The sequence below is a fragment of the Pogoniulus pusillus genome, chromosome 30, assembly GCF_015220805.1.
Source record: "Pogoniulus pusillus isolate bPogPus1 chromosome 30, bPogPus1.pri, whole genome shotgun sequence".
Taxonomy (NCBI): domain Eukaryota; kingdom Metazoa; phylum Chordata; class Aves; order Piciformes; family Lybiidae; genus Pogoniulus; species Pogoniulus pusillus.
This window is the reverse complement of record NC_087293.1, coordinates 6,581,932-6,603,282: the sequence shown is the minus strand read 5'-3', so window position 1 is coordinate 6,603,282 and position 21,351 is coordinate 6,581,932. Positions and strand designations below refer to the sequence as shown.

At 41.3% G+C, this 21,351-nt stretch overlaps 1 protein-coding gene across 7 annotated transcripts in view; it reads left to right on the top strand.

The window, feature by feature from the left end:
- The window catches only part of ADGRD1 (adhesion G protein-coupled receptor D1), a 185,560-nt gene that overhangs the window by 12,034 nt on the left and 152,175 nt on the right, over positions 1-21,351 (top strand). For all 7 annotated transcript variants that reach the window (XM_064168719.1, XM_064168718.1, XM_064168720.1 and 4 more), the window contains exons 7-11: positions 3,060-3,182; positions 9,588-9,767; positions 10,937-11,191; positions 16,236-16,300; positions 17,099-17,254. In XM_064168719.1, the coding sequence (XP_064024789.1) occupies positions 3,060-3,182; positions 9,588-9,767; positions 10,937-11,191; positions 16,236-16,300; positions 17,099-17,254 (779 nt within the window). The remainder of the gene's footprint in view (positions 1-3,059; positions 3,183-9,587; positions 9,768-10,936; positions 11,192-16,235; positions 16,301-17,098; positions 17,255-21,351) is intronic.

Below are 21,351 nucleotides of genomic sequence, written 5' to 3'. Positions count from 1 at the left end.
GTAAGATCTTGTCAATCATGACTTCTTTGATTAACAGTTTGGGGTTATTTTTGAAAGGCAACCAAGAATCTACATGTGTATATCCTTCTAATGATTTTATGGTGTGGTTTTTTTTTGTTTATTTGTTTGGTTTTTTTTTCTGGAGTTGGTTGGTTTGGTTTTGTTTTTCACATCAACACCCTAGGTGATAAAAGGAAGAACAGAAAATGGCAGGTTTGTAGGCAGAAACCTGAGAGACTGGAAACTACTTATATCTACACCATCATAAGTGTCCTGGTTTGATCCCTAACCCTTACCAATAAGCTAAAAATAATTTAATTCACTAAGATTTATACTTATGAAGGTGCAATTGAAACATGACCTCTTGTCCACTTCACCATTAGGTATTAACTCACATTTAGCTGTTGGAAAAGCTAACCTAAGGAGAAGGATGGAAATGGTAGAACTTGGGCTGTTCAGATGTTAGAAGGTTTATATTGGAATGCTAAAACCTCTATTTTTCTACTCTCTAACAGTAAGAATATGCTGGCAAATGTGAACTCTATTAATAATGAACTTCAAATGACCCTAATTCCTTTCAGTCCTTTCTTATCTGCTTTATAGACCATTTGCATAGTTCTCACATAATAAGATATATTCAATGTGAACACTAAAAAGAATGACATTAGTGGCAAAGGAAATGCTATGGAAACAGAAATGCATTATCATATGGGATTTGTTCTGGCTCAATTAACTTAGATTTCAAGTGACTGAAGAAGAACTTAGAAATGCTTGCTTCACTCCATAATACACACTTAGATTTTTAAAAGGAACTAAATTTGATCTGTCAGCTAGAGACCAAACCTGATGCCTTCTTCCTCAAAAGGAGGGGAAGAGACCTGAAAACTGTGATTTGTGCTGAGGTTTGGAATGAACTAAGAAAACCTGTGGACATCCATTTGGTGAGAGCTGTGCCATACCAATCCTTGAGTGATTTATCCTACAGATGAGCCAGCAGTGTGACTGCTATCCTCATGCCTGATGACTGCCTACAGTTTGGAAATGAGATGCCTTTTTTTTACCCCACATCCCTACTTCAGAGAGGGATGCACCATCTTGAAGCAGCAGCAACAGTCCCTGTGATTATCACTCTAGATAGATGGTCTATGCCTAGCGCTGACATGTGCCTTTGCCATGATTGGTGCTGTGCTAAAGGTTTCTCATAAGTCAGGTACATATATGGCCATAAATTCAGGGCAAAGTCCCTTATGTCCCACCTTCATGTGTTTTAGACCATTTGTGTGTCTGCCTCATTTCCCTTTGTAATCTCATTAGGTTTTCAAATAGCGAGCAGCATGTAGCTGGCAATTTCTGCACCTCAGAGCAGGAGAAGATTGCATTCTCATTGCTGGCATCTCTTTTGGAGCAACTCTTCTCCTAACCTTTTTTATTCCTGGAGAAATGATTGAAAAGAGTCCTAAACTAAGGTCCTAAATCTTCATGATCCTAACAAAAAAAAAAAAAACACCCAAAAACCCAAACAAACCCATAAAGAACAACAGTATTAAGATGAAATTCTGAACTGACCAATTACATTCTGTCTCCTCAGATAGAAATGACAGACTCTTCTATGTTCTGTGGGATTCAGACTTTTCAAGACAGCAACATTTCCTATTGCCTTCACTGCTAAAATTAGTCCCTCTTTTTATCTGGGGACAAATAAAACGCATTTCCTGTCGTCATCATCTATCAGACTCTAGTGGGGTTTCTTATACTAAATACATGTCATGAATCCTTTTAGTATTAAGAAGCCTCATGATGTTTAGCTAGTAGGAGATGAATCAGCACTGCTCCCCTTTAGGAGGGAACACAATAAGATCACAGTCAAATCATAGAATCGACCAGGCTGGAAGAGACCTCTAAGGTCATCCAGTCCAACCTAGCACCCAGCCCTAGACAGTCAACTAGACCATGGCACTAAGTGCCTCGTCCAATCTTTTCTTGAACACCTCCAGGGATGGTGACTCCACCACCTCCCTGGGCAGCCCATTCCAATGCCAATCACTCTCTCTGTGAAGAACTTCCTCCTAACATCCAGCCTATACTTCCCCCGGCACAACTTGGGCCTGTGTCCCCTTGTTCTGTTGCTGGTTGCCTGGCAGAAGAGACCAACCCCACCTGGCTACAGCCTCCCTTCAGGTAGTTGTAGACAGCAATGAGGTCACCCCTGAGCCACCTCCTCTCCATGCTAAACCTGTTGTCCATGTTAGACAAAGAAACAATCTTTCCAAATGACAATGATGCCACACCAAAGGATATCTGAAAAGGAGTTATGTTTTTGGCTTTTGAATATAATTTTAATATATATTTAATATTTTTTAGTATTTTTTTTTTAATGAGAAGTGCCTTTTGATGGCAATTTTCCTTAACAAAAATGAAAGAGCCCTTTTCTGTTACACTTTCTTCACTCATTGTTAAGCTAAAACAGAACTATTTAGACCAGTTGTTAGGAAGAAGTTCTTTACAGTGAGAGTGGTGAGATGCTGGCACCGATTGCCCAGGAAGGTTGTGGCTGCTCCCTCCCTGGAGGTGTTCAAGGCCAGGTTGGATGAAGCTTTGAGCAGCCTGTTCTAGTGGGAGGTGTCCCTGCCTATAGCAGGGGTTTGGGACTAGCTAATCTTTGAGGTTCCTTCCAACCTAAACCATTCTATGAGCCTATGTGTCTTGCAGGGAGAACTCTGAAAAGCATAAAATTTATTCAGGTTACTTAGAAAGAATAATATTTGGGTGTATGAGTTCTGTCAAGCAGTCACAGTTAACCAGGAGTCTGAGTGGTGGATGTGAGTGTTGTTTTTAAGAACTCGAGTTATCTGAATGGTTCTTTAAAACAAAACCCAACAAACTACCAACAAATCCCCACCAAAAAAAGAAAAAAAAAAAAGAAGAAAAACAACAATGAAATCCAACAAAAGCAAGCCTAGAGTTAGGACAAAAGAAACACATCAGGTGTGTGAATCTGCCAAAACCATTTAACAGGGAGTTTTATGTAAATGTTAATCTCTAGTCTATTTTTCCTCTAGACATTATAGAAGGAATGGTGAACAAAGGAATTTATGTCACTGAAAAGAAAGGAGTGACTTTTCTCTTCTCTGGCAACTATCACAATTCCTGCATTCATAATCCAGAAGTTTGTGGACCTGAAGGTTAGTAAATTTGTTAATGACTGTTTACTTTTCTTTTGCTGTCAACTTGTGTAACTCAATATTCATCGTTTCTTCCCTCGTTGGAATGTACTCTCTAAAATTCCAGCTTGGCACTTTTCTTTAGAGACTTTTAAAACAGTTGAGAGTTGATTGCTGAAAATGTAGTCTTTTCTAACTGCAGATTAAGTTAGAACTAATCACCATCTACTCAGATCAATGGTCTACAGCATCATTAATTTCAACAAAACCAGAAATAAGCTATACAGTGCCCAGAATCTTGCCCATGGCAGCAAGATGAAACCCTACAAGAGCTGCAGTCTTACAAACAAAGAAGTTATCCTGCAGGTCTCAAATACAAGAAGCAATTTTTCCCTCTGACCACTTAGCAGAAATGAGTTTGGGTTTTTTAACATTTATTAAGTGTCAAGTGGCTTGGAATCTATTAGTTCTTGTAGGTGTCTAAGCCTCTACATTCTGTTTCTCTTCTCTCCTTTGTAAGCTAGGGTCACAAAATGACAGATGAAGTAGAGGTGGCACAGGTTTGACGATGTGTTGAGAAACAGTTTTAATCATCTTGTGTAATGAGTGCCACAGCAAGCATGCACGAAGTCACTAGCATGAAACACAGAGATTTACAGTTCAGTAGAAACAGAAGGATCAATGGAAAATGGCAGCTTTCAATACATAAACTCCATCAATCCTTGAGCTTAAACAGTATTGTTAACACTGGGCTTTCTTGTTGCATTGATTTAGGCCATTCTTCAGTTGGCTAACATCAATTGAAATAGGATTTTCTTTGTTTTTTAGCTGCTAAATCTAGAGCTGCTATGATCTTCTCAAGAAAGTAGGAGAAACTCAGAGGGCAGATGGCACTTGGCTTTTACCTGGGAGTGTTAGAGAAAGTAATTCAGTCTCCTACTGTAGGCATATTTTCTGCTACATGCTGTGTCTTCTCATACTTTTTGTCATACCACTGGGAAATAAAACTTGCCAGTAAGTCATGTTATTTCTACATCTATATTGTAACATGATAATCAGTATAAATTATTTGTGTAGTACCAAAGCACTCTCACTGTCCTGGGTTAGGGTGGATCCCTCCCCTGCTAGAATAAGCTCACCACAACACAGATTTTTTTGGAAAGTCAGGGAAAGATGAAATTGTATTTCTTATAGTTTGAATATAACAGTGTAAGGAGAAATAAACTACTAGAGAAATATAATAACCTTAGTGAAGATGAGGAAGGGGTCAAGCAGCAGCCAAACAGCAGTGGGGGAAGATAGCAGTGGGTGCAGCTGAAGTGGCAAAAGCAGCAAAGGTAGGTCCAATCTGTGTTTCTAGACATAAAGCTCTTGATGCTCCAATGAAATGATATTAACTTATCCATTGTTGCCATTATATGGCCTATCCCTAGAATGTTCACCTCTCCCCTCAAAGCTTCTACTTCTGAGTTTCTCTGTTCTGAATAGTCTTATGTCTGAGCTAGAAATCTAGCTCAAATGGCTACACTCACAAACAAGAACACTGAAAGCATAAAATACCAGAATGTCCAGCAGATAAAATATGGAGAGAAGAAATCATATCAACAATAAATACAAGGGCATTAAAAAAAACAACCAAACAGAAAGGAACAAACCCCAACCCTCCTTTATCTGGAGAGAATGTCTTTTGTGAGGAGAATTGCTTTTGGGTTTTCTGCTAATCAAACCTGTGGCAACGATAAAAAAAGGTAATTTTATTCAAGGCTATTATTGCTTGAATATCATAGAATGTCAGGAGCTAGGGGGGGACCTTAAAAGCTCATCCAGTCCAACCCCCTGGTCAGAGCAGGATTACCTAGACTAGATCACACAGGAACACATCCAGATGGGTCTTGAGTATCTCCAAAGATGGAGACTCCACACCCCCCTTGGGCACTTTCACAGTGAAAATATTCTTCCTCATGTTTACATGAAACTTCCTATGCCTCAGATTCCTCCCATTGCCCTTTGTCCTGTCATCGGGCATCACCCAGCAGAGCCTGGCTCCAGCCTCTTGGCACTCACCTTTACATCTTTATAAACACTGATGAGTTCACTTCTCTGTCTCCTCCAAGCAGCAGAGCCTCAGCTCACTCAGGCTCTGCTCATAAGAGAGATGTTCCATTCCCTTATTTATCTTTCTGGTTCTGCGCTGGACTCTCTCAAGCCTCTATCCCTTGGTATTTGTTAGTTGCATTGTGTGAAAGTGGTGTTAGGTATATTTAAGCAGGGAATGCTTTCTGAAGTGAGCTTGGGATCATTTCAGAAGAAACACCACATCCTTTGAAACACAAATCCCTGTATTTTTTCAGTGTTCAAATCTTCATAACATTTCAGAACTGTTATTTTGACTTGAGCAAACATTCTTCTTATTTTTTAAACACTGAAACATTCTTCACCCACCTTCCTCCTTTTCCAAGTAACTTTTAAACAATGGTTTTCTGTAAGCAGTTTTGGGCTCATAAAAAGTGGCATTTTCAGTCAAATGAAACATTTGTGAGAGGTGTGAGAATATTCTCTTAATTATTAGTTGGAACACAGTAGGAGAAGTTGGGTTTAGCCATCGTATGTGAAGTTGAAATTACAGTCTGGTTTAAAAAGGCAGCCCCCTTCACAACAGAGCATTGCGTGAAACTGCTTATTGTGTGCCTTACTTGAATTTTTACTTTCAGGTCTGGCATTTCATGAACCAAAATGCACATGAGGGTGATTTAGATCCACAATTTTCATGTGACTACTGGATGATCAATAGCTACAGGATGGTCCAATAGGTTAGACAGTCCAAAATGGGGGAAACAGCTCCGCTGCAGACATACTGTAGAATGTAGTCGCTCTGCCTACGTAATTTCAACTTCATCTCTCAGCTTGTAAAGAAGGGTTAACAGCACTTCCATACCTTTCAGAAGCATGGTGAAGTGCTGGAGAAAGATTGTGAGGTACTTAGGTAAAGAAATCACATTAATAGCAACAACAGACTGACATGGTGGTGGCACTGATGTCTTGGTGGCTCTTTCTCAAGAGTGGTAAAAACTGATGTGCAGATACAAGGGAGACACCTGGCTTTCTGGAAATAAGGCTGGATCAGTGTTTCAACCCTGTTACTGGTGTGGCAAGAAGCTGAGAGATGAACTCATTTATTTACTGATGAAGGTATTGCAACTTGCTTAAAACAGACCTCAAATTCTTTAGTTGGGTGTTCACCCACATCCATCAAGATCTAGCAAACCCATGCTGCTAATGTTCATCTACTGACTGATTTCTGGAAGGCTATTGATAACTGATGGTTATTGATTACTGGTGGTTAGTTCATGATGTATAAATTTTTAGTGAGGTTCAACAAGACCAAGTGCAAGGTCCTACATCTGGGTTGAGGCAATCCCAAGCACAAATACAGGCCAGGCAGTGACTGTCTGGAGAGCAGCCCTGAGGAGAGGGACTTAGGGGTGCTGGTGGATGAGAGGCTCAACATGAGCCAGCAGTGTGCACTTGCAGCCCAGAAAGCCAACCAGAGCCTGGGCTGCAGCAGGAGAAGTGTGGCCAGCAGGTCAAGGGAAGTGATTCTCCCCCTCTACTCTGCTCTGTTGAGACCCCACCTGGAGTACTGCATCCAGTTCTGGAGCCCCCATTACAAGAGGGATGTGGAAGTGCTTGAGCGTGTCCAGAGAAGGGCCACGACGATGCTCAGAGGGCTGCAGCAGCTCTGCTGTGAGCACAGACTGAAAGAGTTGGGGCTGTTCAGTCTGCAGAAGAGGAGGCTCCCAGGTGACCTTCTTGTGGCCTTCCAGTATCAGAAGGGGGCCTACAAAAAAACTGGGGAGGGACTTCTTAGGCTGTCAGCAAGTGACAGGACTAGGGGGAATGGAGCAAAGCTGGAGGTGGGGAGACTCAAAGTGGACGTGAGGAGGAAATTGTTGAGCATGGGAGTGGTGAGAGGCTGGAATGGGTTGTCCCAGGGAGGTGGTTGAGGTGCCATGCCTGGAGGTGTTTAAGGCCAGGCTGGCTGAGGCTGTGGGCAGCCTGCTCTTGGGTAGGGTGTCCCTGTCCATGGCAGGGGGTTTGGAACTATATGATCCTTGTGGTCCCTTCCAACCCTGACTGATTCTATGAAATGGTATGTAGATTAAGTAAATTGATGGGTGCTGTTGTAAGGATAAACAGAAAGCTCAGTTAGACAGGAAGATATTACATACTTAAAATTATTGCAGGCTAAATAATTTAGAATTTTCTGTTAATGTAGCAAAATTTGAGATATATATTTTTAAAAAAAGTTGCAGAGGGGGAGAATATTTCTGATGATTGTAGTGAGCTGTTGGAGGCTTTTCCATCTTTAATCATAGACTTTTTAAAATTAATGTGTGTTGTAGTTTTATGGTTTTAACAAGAAATGTACGTAACAGTTTGAGATCTTTGTTAAGTTGTGCTGGACAACCTGACAAAAAATGGCAAAGTTCATGCTACCCAGGGGGCATGAAAAATTGCTAACTATAAAACCATTCAGAGAGAGATTTTGAGGATTTGTCAAAACAGCATAATCAGCAGGTTAAAGGAAGTGATTATTCCCCTCTATTCAGTGCTCAGGAGAGCATATCTGAAGCACTGTGTCCCATTTTCATGCCATAATACAAAAAGGTGGTGACAAGTTGCCATTGGAATGGGCTGCCCAGGGAGGTGGTGAAGTTGCTGTCCCTGGAGGTGTTCAAGAAAAGCCTGGGTGAAGCACTTAGTGCCAAGGTCTTGTTGATTGGATTGGCCTGGGTGCTAGGTTGGACTGGATGATCTTGGAGGTCTCTTCCAGCCTTGTTGATTCTGTGATTCTATGTCAGAATGAGACCAGCAGATGAACATTAGAATACGGGAGTGGAGGCTGAGGCTTTTCCTTACACCATAAGGATAAAAGAATGATGATAACTGTCTTCATCTGTGTGATGGGTGATTACAGAAGCAGGTGGACCTAAACAGTCTTGGAGATGGACAGCATAAATGTGACAGGCAATGCAGGCACATTGTAGCACAGGAAAGACCTATTAGATCTAAGGTGGTCAGGATTGGGATGGTTTGCACAGGTAGGCTGTACAGACTGCATCCATGGGTGGCTTTAAGACCTCAGCTGAGCTCTGAGGAACTAGACCAAGCTCTGAAACTCGCCCTGCAGTTTAGATTAGGTGATCTTCAGGGTCATTGCCACCTTAATTTATGATTCTTTGTGGCAAAACTTCCACTTCTGTACTTCATAAACTTTTTTCTCTGCTTGCTCTGAACTCAGGTCTTATTGTTAGCACTTTGTGCTATAAATTCTGAGTTGAACATTTTTAGGAGCTGTTTAGTTGAGCCATTTTCTTTGTAATTGCCTTTGACTGCAGAACCTCTACAGCAGAGCCACTATGAACTTTTGAAGCTCGAAGGAGGTTTGATTTGCTACTTGTGTTTCAATCAAGCCTTTTGAGGTAACCTTTATTAAAGAAATCAGCCATTATACAGAAATCCTATTTCTACACTCATCTGCACTCAGAAGAGCTCTTCAATTTTACAGTATAATAGTAAACTACACTGGGAAGTGAAGAAGATTATTTGTGGACAAAGTTAATCACACTTGTACTTGCAAACGTGCGCTTACATTTTGGGGAGAATTTGGGCTTTGAGTAGATGAGGACCTCAGAATTTTGACTGTGGCTCTTTTATGCATCTATGTTACTGTCCCTTTCCTTTATGCTGGTTCATTGCTTTCAGTGATTGTTGGACATTGAAGTGTGAAGACACAGCTGATAATATACTTAGAAGAACCAAAGTTTAATTAAGAATAGATGCTGCTCAATGAGCATGGGCATACTGACAGCCAGTTAGTGCATCAGTAGTTTGGAAGCAGTGTGCTCCGGGCTCTGATGGCATTTGGTGGACATCTGAAACAGCTGTAGATGCTGTTGGGAGGGTATGGAGGTATGAAATCAACTTATAGTTGGAAATAACTGAAGACCATGGGAGGAAGAGGAGATCAGGATCCTCACAGGAGCATGAGAAGGGTAAGGAGACTGGAGAGAGAGGGCAAAGGCAATGAAAAACAAACCTGTAAGGAAAGAAGACTATGTTACTTTTAGTGCTCGAAGAACTTCAGTTTGAACAGATCACATCTCCTCAGCGAGCAACGATTTCTCCTGTGTCTGAGCATGTGATGTGAAACCAAGGAGAGCTGTTTATTTGGTTTAAACTGTTAGAGCATTGTTGATTTTAAAAATGCTGTCCTTGTTTATGCTAACAGATGATCTGTTCCCAAAAGCATTCCTGCTCTCTGCATTCTACTGTATTGGAAACTTGCAATGGCACTGTTTATTGGTGTGGCTGTTTTGTTGGGCTTTTTGCAAATTAAAATCTTCTCTTGCTTGCTTTCATCAGGAGTAACATTTTCCTTTTTCTGGAAAACTCAAGACCAGCAGGCTAAGTTTCTCCCTGCCTCTGGTGGAAGAGTAATTTCCAGTGGTTTCAAAATCTGTTCAAATGAAGGTGAAGGCTCAGTGGAATTTTACACACGTGGCAACGCAATGATGAAGTGGAAAGCAAGCTTTAGTCCACCAGGTAAAATCTGTAATTGTTCAAACCAGTTCATTTCTTTGTTATGTTTTACTTGATTCTTTCAGGGAGATGTAGTGGTAAGAGCACAACTTCAGGAATGAGCAGCCGGTATATAAAAATAGCTCTGCTTAATAACTTTCTTGATGTGGGGAGAGATGAAATATAAACTGAAGAACCAGAAAGATTGTGTTCTACAACATTTGCATGTCACTAACAGTCCCTGGATTGAACTTGCAGATTTTTCTCAAGTAGAATTCTTATTGACATGAGTAGGTTAGTGAATGCTTAGATGGAAACATGAGTGAAGAGTGCAGGTAATGCCACAGAGTTCTCAGTGTATTCTGAAACTGGGTGCATGCTCTGTCCTCTACTGCCTCTTAAATGAAGACTTATTTGGTAACTCTCTCACTGGCAGTTTAGTGCTTTGGTCATTTTGTTATCTGTTGAGTGTCAAGTTTTGTATGGCATGGTATTAATAAACATTTTGGTATATCACACACCTCACTGTGTTTTGTTGGGGAGCAGTATTACCTAGTTACTGGAACAAATTCTGGTCTTCCAGTAATGCCAGTGATGAGCACTAAATCTTCCGTTGCTTTAATTTTACTACCTATACATTGGCAAAATGGGATTTTTCTCACCTTGTAGTAGCAGATTGTTAAAAAGCATAATAAATCAGGTGAGAAGTCTTATTTTAAGAGAAAAGCTGCCAAATTGTAAGAATAATTCTCACATTTGTGGAATATCCAATCCAAGTTAATATTGTATTTGAGAGGCTGAAAACATTACAAGGAAACTGTAGCAACTTTTAATTGGTCTGTTTGGTTGTTCTCCAGTTCTTGCACTCCTTGTGCAATTCTTGCTGAGGTGAATTTTGAGACAGTATTTAGAATCTCCAGACCTTGGCCAATAATACTTAGCAAGTGTAATTTATGAAACTGCAGTGAGCCCAAGTAAGAGTTCAGACAAAAGCTAATAGGCTTTCTGCCAAAGTATGGGCTTCCCCATGGGCATAAAGATTAATCTACATGACATCAGCATTCCATAATTCACTCTTAGCACTTCCTATACAGCTCTGTAGCATTGCACAAGTCAGCAAAAAGATACTGAACAGGAAAGGCTCCAAATTGAGTTGATTCATGGATTTAGCTGTGACTTTTAATATTTTGCAGGTCCTTACTGGACTCATATTCTCTTTACATGGAAATCAAGAGAAGGACTGAAAGTCTATGTCAATGGAACTCTAAACACAACTGATCCAAATGGGAAAGTTTTCTATGATTATGGAGACCCCAGTGCAAATCTTCTGACTGGGACAGAGGGGGATCAAACCAAGCGCTATGTGAATGGGGCATTTGATGAAATCATTATATGGGAAAGGGCACTCACCCCCAGTGAAATAGAGCAGTACTTTACAGCTGCTGTTGGTGAGTATCTGCACTGTTGTCATTAACCTTTTTTTTGTAGAGATGCTTACTCAAAAATGTTTAGTGTGTAGGATTTGTGTTCATTTTACATTCTTCATCTAGTAAATGTAATCTTTCAGAGAAAGAATGAGTCAGTAATGACTGTCACCAAAATACTTATCTGTCTTTGGATGTGCTATCTTATCAGCCTGGGTTCTAGGTCCTTAAAAAATTAGAAAGGTTTGGAGTCATTGTTAGATCTTTCAGGATCAAGAAAGAAGGAACAATAATTAGATGCGAGGCAGGACAGCATTAAAAAAGGCTGACTCCAGATTTTGAACTCACACCCTACTTGTTTTGTAGCTTAGAGCCAAGTCACTCAGCGTATTCCAGCAGATGTGGACAGTAGTGGTTATCTCCAGTTCTTGGAACTATTAATGGTTAAGATTTATTCACTCATGGATGCTTGTGAACTAAAAAAAAAAAAAAAAGATATAATCTTAATTGTAATACAAAAGGCAAAGCAACAGTTTTAGAACAAAGCCTTAGACTGGCCACTTCACCCTGTTAGTTGTTCTATGGATCTTAAAACTTTTCACTACAAGAAAGTTTGTTGCCATTAAGTGCTTGTTTGTTAGCAGCAATTAGAAAACATCCATCTCTGTAATGAAGCTATGGGGCATCTGGAACATGTGGCTATGCTGGCAGTTTCTGTGCTTTCATTTATTCTTACTGGGTTACTGAGAGCTAAAGCAGTTAGATCCATACCTCCTGAGCTTTTATAAACTCATGGGAACCATTTTCACAACAAAACTCTGTGAATAATACAGAACATCTGATGTGTGCCTGGAAAAGAGAATGTGTGTGTTGGTGACTTCCAAGCTTGATTATGGCAATCAAATATGGAGAAAACCTATTTTATCAAAAAGAGAGGATAAACTAGCTTACATAGAGTTTGGAGTCAGAGAAAGAAAACTCTATCTGCTCTATAATAAAGCAGTCACTTTTCTTTGCCACATGAATAATAACAATTGCAAACAAGTTCTTCACTTCAAACCTTTTTTAAAATTTATTGTAAAAAGTGATTCCTATGAAAGTCTTCCAAAATTGTGATTGGGAGTGTCATAGAATCAGTCAGGGTTGGAGAATCATGGAATCAGTCAGGGTTTGAGAATCATATAATCGGTCAGGGTTGGAAGGGGCTATAAAGGATCATCCAGTTCTACCCCCCCCTGCCATAGGCAGGGACACCCTACCCTAGAGCAGACTGGCACAGCCTCATCCAGCCTGGCCTTAAACACCTCCAGGCATGGGGCCTCAACCACCTCCCTGGGCAACCCTTTCCAGCCTCTCACCACTCTCATGCTGAACAACTTCCTCCTCACATCTAGTCTAAATCTCCCCACCTCCAGCTTTGCTCCATTCCCTCTAGAGTACTCACTGATACAGGAAACACTTCAAATTTTTCAAATTAGACCAAGCCAAACAACAAAACCCCCACCCCAAAGCAGTTATATTAACTTTATAATGTTTTGGCCATATTGATAAAAATGCTTGTCTGCTGTATCTTTCGCAACAACCTAGTTAATAGAGCAGTCTCCAACTCAGAGCTACCATAAATCACATTCTTTGATTTAGTGTAACTCAAGAAGAATGTTATGTTCCTAAACTGAGAGGAGGAGATTTTCAAACTGACCTGACCCATCTATATGTATGCCTTGTTTCACTGTCGGAGAAGTATGACTTACATAAATACAAAGAGAACTCTTTTTTTACCCACTGAATTCTTGTGAGCTCACAGAAGCCATGCCTTCAAGACCTCTACCCTTCCATCTTCACTCTAACAAATAATCAAGACATAAGGGAAATCTCTTTCCACAAATGCAAATCCTATTTGGAAGCCTGTAGTTTGTACTTTCCTCTCTACTTTGGTTTGCAAAGATTCTTGCTAGGGCTCAAACCCTCTGGTCAATGGACCTTAATGCCTGTAGCTAGCTTTTAGAACACTCCAAGAAAAGCTGGCCTCTGATTCTGCTAAAGGCTAAATTTTTAACTAGTTGTACAGAATTTTGCCCATATCCTACCTTTCAATTCCTGCTGATTTTTAGAAGGCTGTATGGCAAAATCCCTGATTTTTTTACATTGGAGGTATTCATGCTGTGAGCTTTTGTCAATTTATACTGCAATTTGCATTGCATTTGGTTTTCTTTTTTCTTAAACTCCTCCTTCACAGGTTTTCAGGCTTGCTTGAAACTTAGTTTTCTGTGAAAAGGAATTTCTAGCCTCTTAGGTAAAAGCAGAGCTTCATATGTATTTTTCTGTCTACAACTACTTGAAGGGAGGCTGTAGCCAGTTGGGGGTTGATCCCTTCTCTGAGGCAACCAGCAACAGAACAAGGGGACACAGTCTCAAGTTGTGTTGGGGAAGATATGGGCTGGATGTTAGGAGGAATTTGTTGGCAGAGAGAGTGATTGGCATTGGAATGGGCTGCCTAGGGATGTGGTGGAGTTGCTGCCCCTGCAGGTGTTCAAGAAAAGCCTGGCTGAGGCACTTAGTGCCATGGTTGAATTCATTGGCCAGGGCTGGGTGCTAGGTTGGACTGGACAATCTTGGAGGTGTCTTCCAACCTGGTTGATTCTGTGATTCTAGGAGCTTAGGAATGAAAATGCAAAGGCATGTCTGACACACTTGATTTTTTTGGTGAAGCATTTTAAGTTAGTGCTCAGGTGATTCAGAGCACTTGAGAAATGTGGAACATTGATTGGTTTTGCCCTTTTCCTTCAAATTAGTGGACCAGTCAGAATTTACAAAATTTCCAAGTTGATGAGTGGAAACAATGTATATTGCAGTATTAATCAGCTAAAGTTGGGGTTTGTATCTCTTTATTGACTTTGGAGGAGGGTTGAAGCTGGGGTAATGTGGCTTGACATAAACTTCATGGAACAGCATAGTCTTTAATGGAGTGAATTATCCTGTGTCCTGTGTATGCAACTAGTGCTTGACTGTACTGAAATACCACACTCCTGGCAAGTAAAATTCTTGGTAAGACACAGATTAGAAGACAATTTTATTTCTCTATCACAAATGACCAATAAATCACTTTGCACAGAAAAGAATCAATATCTTTAAGATGGAGCAACTGGAAAGCACCCAAATTTGAGATTTTTTTTTTTTTTGTCTCAACAAATCATTTCTGACAAGCTTGTATGGTAATTTTCAGTGGATGTAGTGCTAGTGGGTTACAATTATTAGTAAAGCCTGTCTGATTAATAGCAACCTTACTGTTGCTTGAAATCAACTTAAGAACACATAACAGGGACATTATCTATAATATACTCAAACTCCTCATATAGTTCTATTTTGACTCCTTTACTCTTCTTACTTTTTTATGCAGCCAAAATCTTTAGTGAACTACCACTCTACCAATTTGAGGGTGCTTTAGCTTTGCTGCATGCAGCAGAAGAATTTCTACTGGATGTGAATATTTCTTACAGTTTGTTTTGAGTGTAGAAAATGTCTTCCTGAGCTTGCATTGGTGGATATGATTTTATTTGGCACTTAAGCAATTCAGACTCAAGATAAAACTAAATATTAGCATCGTAGCTGAGACTTAAGTATATTTTTCCTCCCTAGTGTCTGTATGTTCACAGTCCCAAATTTATCACATATATGACCTTGCTTTATTTCTGTGTGAGAACTTGTCCAAAATGTCTATTGATTAGTTTTTATTTCTGATAAGACCTAGGAGTTAAAAAAAAATAAATTCCCTTAATACTTTGCATAAACACAGCAGGGGAAGAGCTAGAGAATCATAGAATCAGTCAGGGCTGGAAGGGACCACAGGGATCATCCAATTCCAACCCCACTGCCATAGGCAAGGACACCTACCCTAGATCAGGCTGGCCACAGACTCATCCAGCCTGGCCTTAAACACCTCAAGGCATGGCACCTCAACCACCTCCCTGGGACAACCCATTCCAGCCTCTCACCACTCTCATGCTCAACAATTTCTTCCTCATGTCCACTCTGAATCTCCCCACCTCCATCTGTGCTCCATTCCCCCTAGTCCTGTCACTCCATGATATCCTGAGAAGTCCTTCCTAAGCTTTTTTGTAGGCCCCCTTCTGATACTGGAAGGCCACAAGAAGGTCACCTTGGAGCCTCCTCTTCTGCTAATTGAACAGCCCCAACTCTTTCAGTCTGTCCTCACAGCAGAGCTGCTGCAGCCCTCTGAGCATCCTCGTGGCCCTTCTCTGGACATGCTCCAGCATCTCCATATCCTTGTAATGGGGGCTCCAGAACTGGATGCAGTACTCCAGGAGGGGTCTCAACAGAGCAGAGTAGAGGGGAAGAATCACTTCCCTTGACCTGCTGGCCACACTTCTCCTGCCACAGCCCAGGCTCTGGTTGGCTTTCTGGGCTGCAAGTGCACACTGCTGGCTCATGTTGAGCTTCTCGTCCACCAGCACCCCTAAGTCCCTCTCCTCAGGGCTGCTCTCCAGCCAGTCACTGCCTAGCCTGTATTTGTGCTTGGGATTGCCTTGATCCAGATGCAGGACCTTGCACTTGGTGTTGTTGAACTTCATGAAGTTGACTTGTGCCCACCTCTCCAGCCTGTGCAGGTTCCTCTGGATGGCATCCCTGCCCTTCAGCATGTCTGCTGCACCACACAGCTTGGTGTCATCTGCAAACTTGCTGAGGGTGCAAAGAGGGTGCAAATGGTGCAGAGGATGCAGAAGGACAATAGATGCCAATGTTTTAACTATGCTCTTGTCATATTTTTAGTGAGATATAACGCTTGAAATTTCCTGTTGGCAAACAAAGGCTTAAGTGTTTAAGACATAGACTCAACTTCAAGGCTCATTTACATAAAGAAGATGAAATAAAAATGATGAATCAGCATATTAAGTGTTTTGAAATGCCTGTGGAGCTAGAGTACAGCAAATAAGTAAACCAGACAGAAGAAGAAATAAAACAAACTTACTTTCTGTTAAAATTGATTCAGCCTGCAGTGGGAATATCTTATTTCTTAAGCTGCCTTTCTGTATGTATGTTTGTTCCCCAGGTGTGCAAGTTCTTCTTTCTTCAACACTTCCGTGGTCTGTGATGACAACCACTACAAAACCTGTGGTAGGACAATCCTCATAACTCCTTTCTCTAGTGTCAGAATGTGAATATACTGCGGAGTTACAGATCTTGCTTATGTCATTGTTTTCATTAATGAGGCTCATTTTAATACCCCATTATAGAGACTTTCAGGTCTGCATAGGGAGAATTTTTAGCCCCTATGCTACAGAACTCAGAGTGTGGGACAGATAAAGGGAATTAACTGTTAAATAAAAATATGTTCCTCATAAAAAAAATGGGGGGGGGGGGGGGGGGGGGGGGGAGGGAAGAATGTAGGCACTTCTGAAGTATTTCAATGAGCTTTGAAGATGTGAACATTCAAAACCACTTTGCTAGTTGCTCCTTGTTTCCTTAAAAACTAGATTCCCATCACAATAACAAAACCAGTTTACACCTGGTTTAGTAAACATGTAATGAAAAGGTTTAAAATGTGTTTGGTTTCGTTTTGGTTTCACATATGGAATGCATACAATTATCTGCAATCAGCCTGTGTGCAAGTAGCTGTTGCAGGGTATTTTCACTTTGTGGCTGTCTGCAGTGTCCAAGTTCTGTTATGTTTGCTCTTGTGCACAGAGGCTTTCAGGAAACCATGGCATTCAGGACCTGAAAAAGTGAAGCTCTGCTACGCATTCTGTTTGTCCTATACATTTCTCTGGGTGCTTTCCTTTTCCCTTGGCTCCCCTAGCCTCCTCTGTGTAACCTCAGCAGTCCCCTACGCCTCAAACTCCCTTCAGGGCTGAATGAATAAATAATGGCTGCCATATGGAATCAGTTCTGATGAGTTGCATCTCTCTCCTGCAGCTCTCTACAAATGCCTACCGTCCCATCATAACTAATTTGACTGAGGAGAGAGGGAATTTCTTCTCCCCTTACACCATGCTGAGCTACCTGGAGAACGTGTCTTTCAGCTTGCCTAACAAGCCCTTGTCAGAAATTACTGCTCTAAGTCTGACAGAGGTAAGTGTCTTTCACATCTCTGTGTGGAGCCACAGGACCCTGAAATTTCTTCGGAATCTGGTTTATTAAATGCAGCTTTGAAAGCTTTTGCTGATTGCAGAAAATATGCAGCTGGTATTTTAGGGAGTAGCAGGTGACCTTCTACCAGAATAATTTGAAGGTCTCTTTACTTCTTGGACATATTATTTAAAGCATAGATTATAAATACCTAAAACTGTGAACACACATTTAAAATAATTGTTTAGTTGAGCAGGAAACAGAGGAGAAAATAATGTGGTGGTTTTTTTGTTTTGTTTTGTTGGTTTTTTTTTTCATCTGCAAGTGTATCCAATGAAGAATACATAATTCTAAGGAGGAAAAAAAAAAAAAGCAATGTTTCTCTACATGGCCCAGCTGAACAGAGTTTAACAGTTGGCTGTCAGGTGCAGGATATACAGACACTAGTTAGAGCAGTGGCGGCAGCAAAATGGAGGCATTCATGAGTTGATAGCAAGCTAGCTTGGATGTAGGGAGAACCCCAGCTGTGGCTGTGCCAGTCTGACCCCAGGCAATTGCCCAAGCGTAAACTTGTAGCTTATCTTTGTTTCACACCTGTATTAAAGGGCTGAAAAAAGAATCTCAGTTACTGCTGTCTGCCCAAGGTTCTGCCTTTTTAGCATTTATTGCTCCTGTAGAGAGCAGAAGGTGAGTGGTGCCTCTCCTCTGGGTTGTCTTCTGCAAAGGACTTCAAAAAACTTTGGACAAGGCACTCTGGGACATGGTTTAATGGCCATGGTGGTGCTGGGTTGGTGGTTGGACTCAATGATCTTAGAAGTCCTTTCCAACTGACACAATTCTGTGATTCTTGCTGCACTCTGCAATGGCAAAGACACACAACCAGCTCCACCAGCTCTGCTTCAGGAGGTGGAAAGCTGAGAGGGCCTGTTTGTCATAACAGTGTCCTTCCCTTTTGTGAGTTAATAGCTTTATCTTGTGTTGTCTTCCAATCACAGCCGTGCCTCCTGTGCAGGCAGAGCAGATCTCCATTGAAATGGATTCATGGGAAGATCAGGGCCAAAGCTGAACTGAGCAATTTTTGTTTAATTCACAAAGGGAATGAAAAAAGAAACAAAGAAAAAAAGGGAGAGAGAGAGAAGAGAGAAGACAGGTGCTTTCTACAGTCTGAGCTGACAAGGGGGTCATCTTCTGGTAACATAAAGTTACCCTTCTGTAAAATGATATGCATCTAATTCTGTGATTTCAGCAGGCTAGAAAGCTATTATTACAGTGATCAGCTCTGGCCTCACTAGTGATTGTTCCTTTAAGCCTGGGGGTAATAGCAGGGCGACAAGGATTATTTACTCAGACAAACAATACAAATAAACGCTGCTGAAAACTACATGAACAGCAACCGATAGTTTGTGCTAAAAGCTTGGCATTTGCAAACTGTAAAGCTTGGATTTAATGGATCAGAGTTTTAATATGTAGCAAAAGCCCTAATATATTGTTTCCTTTGTTTCGCTGAAAACTTTGTGTGGGCTCCAAATTGAAAGTGGAACATCATCCTGTCAGTCAGAGTACCTGTTTCTCACATCATTTCGGTTGCCAGTTGGTTGCTCATTCATGCTATCTGATGCTGCTTTGTGTGCCATGAAAGTGATTTGCAGGCAGAAATGTGGGACATGATTATCTTTAGCAAAGCTATTTCGGGAAATAAACACCAGAGAATCCTGATCGTACATACAGACCCTGTCATTTGTCTGATTGATGGTTAGGCTTTGTATTGTCTGCAGCTAATTCCCTGAAAGGCAGGCACTGAGCTTGCATGCTGTTTTCTGTGAAGTTATCTCTATCCTGATTGTCATATGCCTTGCAGCATAAGAACATTTGATTTAAGTGATATGCAATAAACTCTCTGATTACCAACACACATTTATAATGCATTGCTTCTGACAAATCTGACTTGTGTTTGCTGTTCTAATGGTGCTCTGCTCCAGCACTCTTGCTTTTCCTTATATTCCAGTGGGCTAAGGTATCAGTTTTAGAGTAATTCTGGGGTGATGCTGCGACCTGAAGAAGGATACTCTGGGCAATTTGGGCTGGGTGCTGGATTTGAGACAGCTTCTGTCTGTGCCAAGTAGAATCCTGTGCTGCATGTTTGAGAAGGACTGCCAGATTTGTGCTGCCTGATAGTAAACTGATGTGGCAAAGCTCTGGTGCTGCCCTGTGCATTGTGGCTTGTAAAATTGTCCTGAGAAATGACTTGCATCTTGCTTCCATGTTTCTCAGTGGAACTTTTTTATATTCAGTTGGTGCTTTTAAGATATTCTAACAGAGAAGTTTAAGCAGGAGATGTGAGTTTTCCTTCTGATTTTCTGTGCTCCCTTTTCTCCTGCTTCTGTATGTACTCATCAGCAAGACTCCTCAGGACAGCGACTGTATCATGCTGAGCACTTGAACAGTGCCCACCATGACAGATCTTGACCTCAAACCCAACCTTTAAGTGCAAAAGTTAAGCAGGTAATAAATTGTACAAGTTAGTGGACCCAGATATTTATCTACAGCTCCTGAAATATCTGCACACCTAAAACTTGTGATGGATTATGCAAAATTAATAATCTGTATTAATGTTGATATCCAGGCAAAGATTGTTAATAACTATGACAACTGTTTATTAACAAAACTCACCAGAAGATTTATTCCCAAGGTTCAAAATGTGCAGTTTGGAAATTTATGCACACAGGGAACAGGCAAAACTGCATTTATTTTCTTAAAGGGGCAAACACAAACATTATACTGGAAGAGAAGATTGTTGCGGTTAATTATACTGCTTAGCCACTAGAGGACACAGGAAGCTCTTTTCTGCTTATGGCAGAAGGCAATTAGTGAATTATAAGAGGATTTAAGTATTTACTCAAAATATTATCAGACAGTACCCAAAGCATGTGGAGCAGTTGCTGTTGGTGGTCTCAAAGCTGTTAGAGGCTTTGGAGTTTCCCAGGCTCTTTTCTCAGGAAGCTGGGCATCTGTGGCATAGTCTCTGACCTGGTTCCTCTTGATTCCTGATTCATCAGAAGCCTTGCAGAGGGGCAGGCAGGATGCAATGCCATGTGCAGCCTTGGCACAATGTCACGCTGGCTATGCAGGCCGATTGCATGCAGGCATTTAGAGCCTGTTCCTGGTAAACCTGAGGCAGTGGAGTTTACAGAGTTTCAGGATGCAATGAGGCAGCAGCAGCACATCATGCTACCTGCTTATCCCTTTTTACCAATACCAGCCTGAGACTAGTGGGCATTTGGACATAGATTAGACAATCAAAATGGCACTTTTCCAAGCTTGACCATATAGGTTTTCATTTTGCTTTCCTGTGGTTGCTTCCCCCAGCACAGAAGGAGGGGGAGCAGGGGAACACATTTGGACAAGCCAGAGTCCTTAGACTCGATGGCTTCAGGTCCTTTGTCCTCTTTCCTGTGGTTGCTTCTCCCTGCAGCAGAAGAGGGGAGAGCAGAAAAACATGCCTGGGCAAGCCAGGGCATGCTGCGAAGCAGGGGTTTGAATCTGGGTTAGGAGTGAATTATAACGAGGCCGATGTAAAAAATTATTAAATAATTTATTAATGCATACAGAGAAAACTTCCCCAAACTTATTTACAACTAACCCACACAACTTCTATGATGTGGTTGGTAGAACTATTTTTGCAGAGTGTCTATATACAATCAAATGATGTGATCCAGGAAAACGTTTATAACTAGAGAGACTTGCAGCACAAACTGCTGCTGAAAGGTCAAGCATAAACTTTTACAAAGCTGAGTAAAGAGAGTTAAGGTACTCACTGGTCAAAGTCTCAATATTTGCCTCCAAAAGCATAAACAGGAAAATATATGTAGTGAAAGCCATGTGGTGGACTTCACTTGGTAATGATGCAATGGGGCTTTGCTGCTTTTTCAGTCCAAGAGGCCTTCCGTGGCCTTCAGGAAGTCATCAGGTGGTCAGCAGCCACCTGGGCAAAGCAGGCTCCAGGCTTGCAGGCTGGAGCAGTCCGGTTGAGTGCTGCGTATAGCAAGGAGTCGGCCCTGAGGCTGGCACGGCGGGCTGGAGCGGCGGCCGGCAAGTCCCAG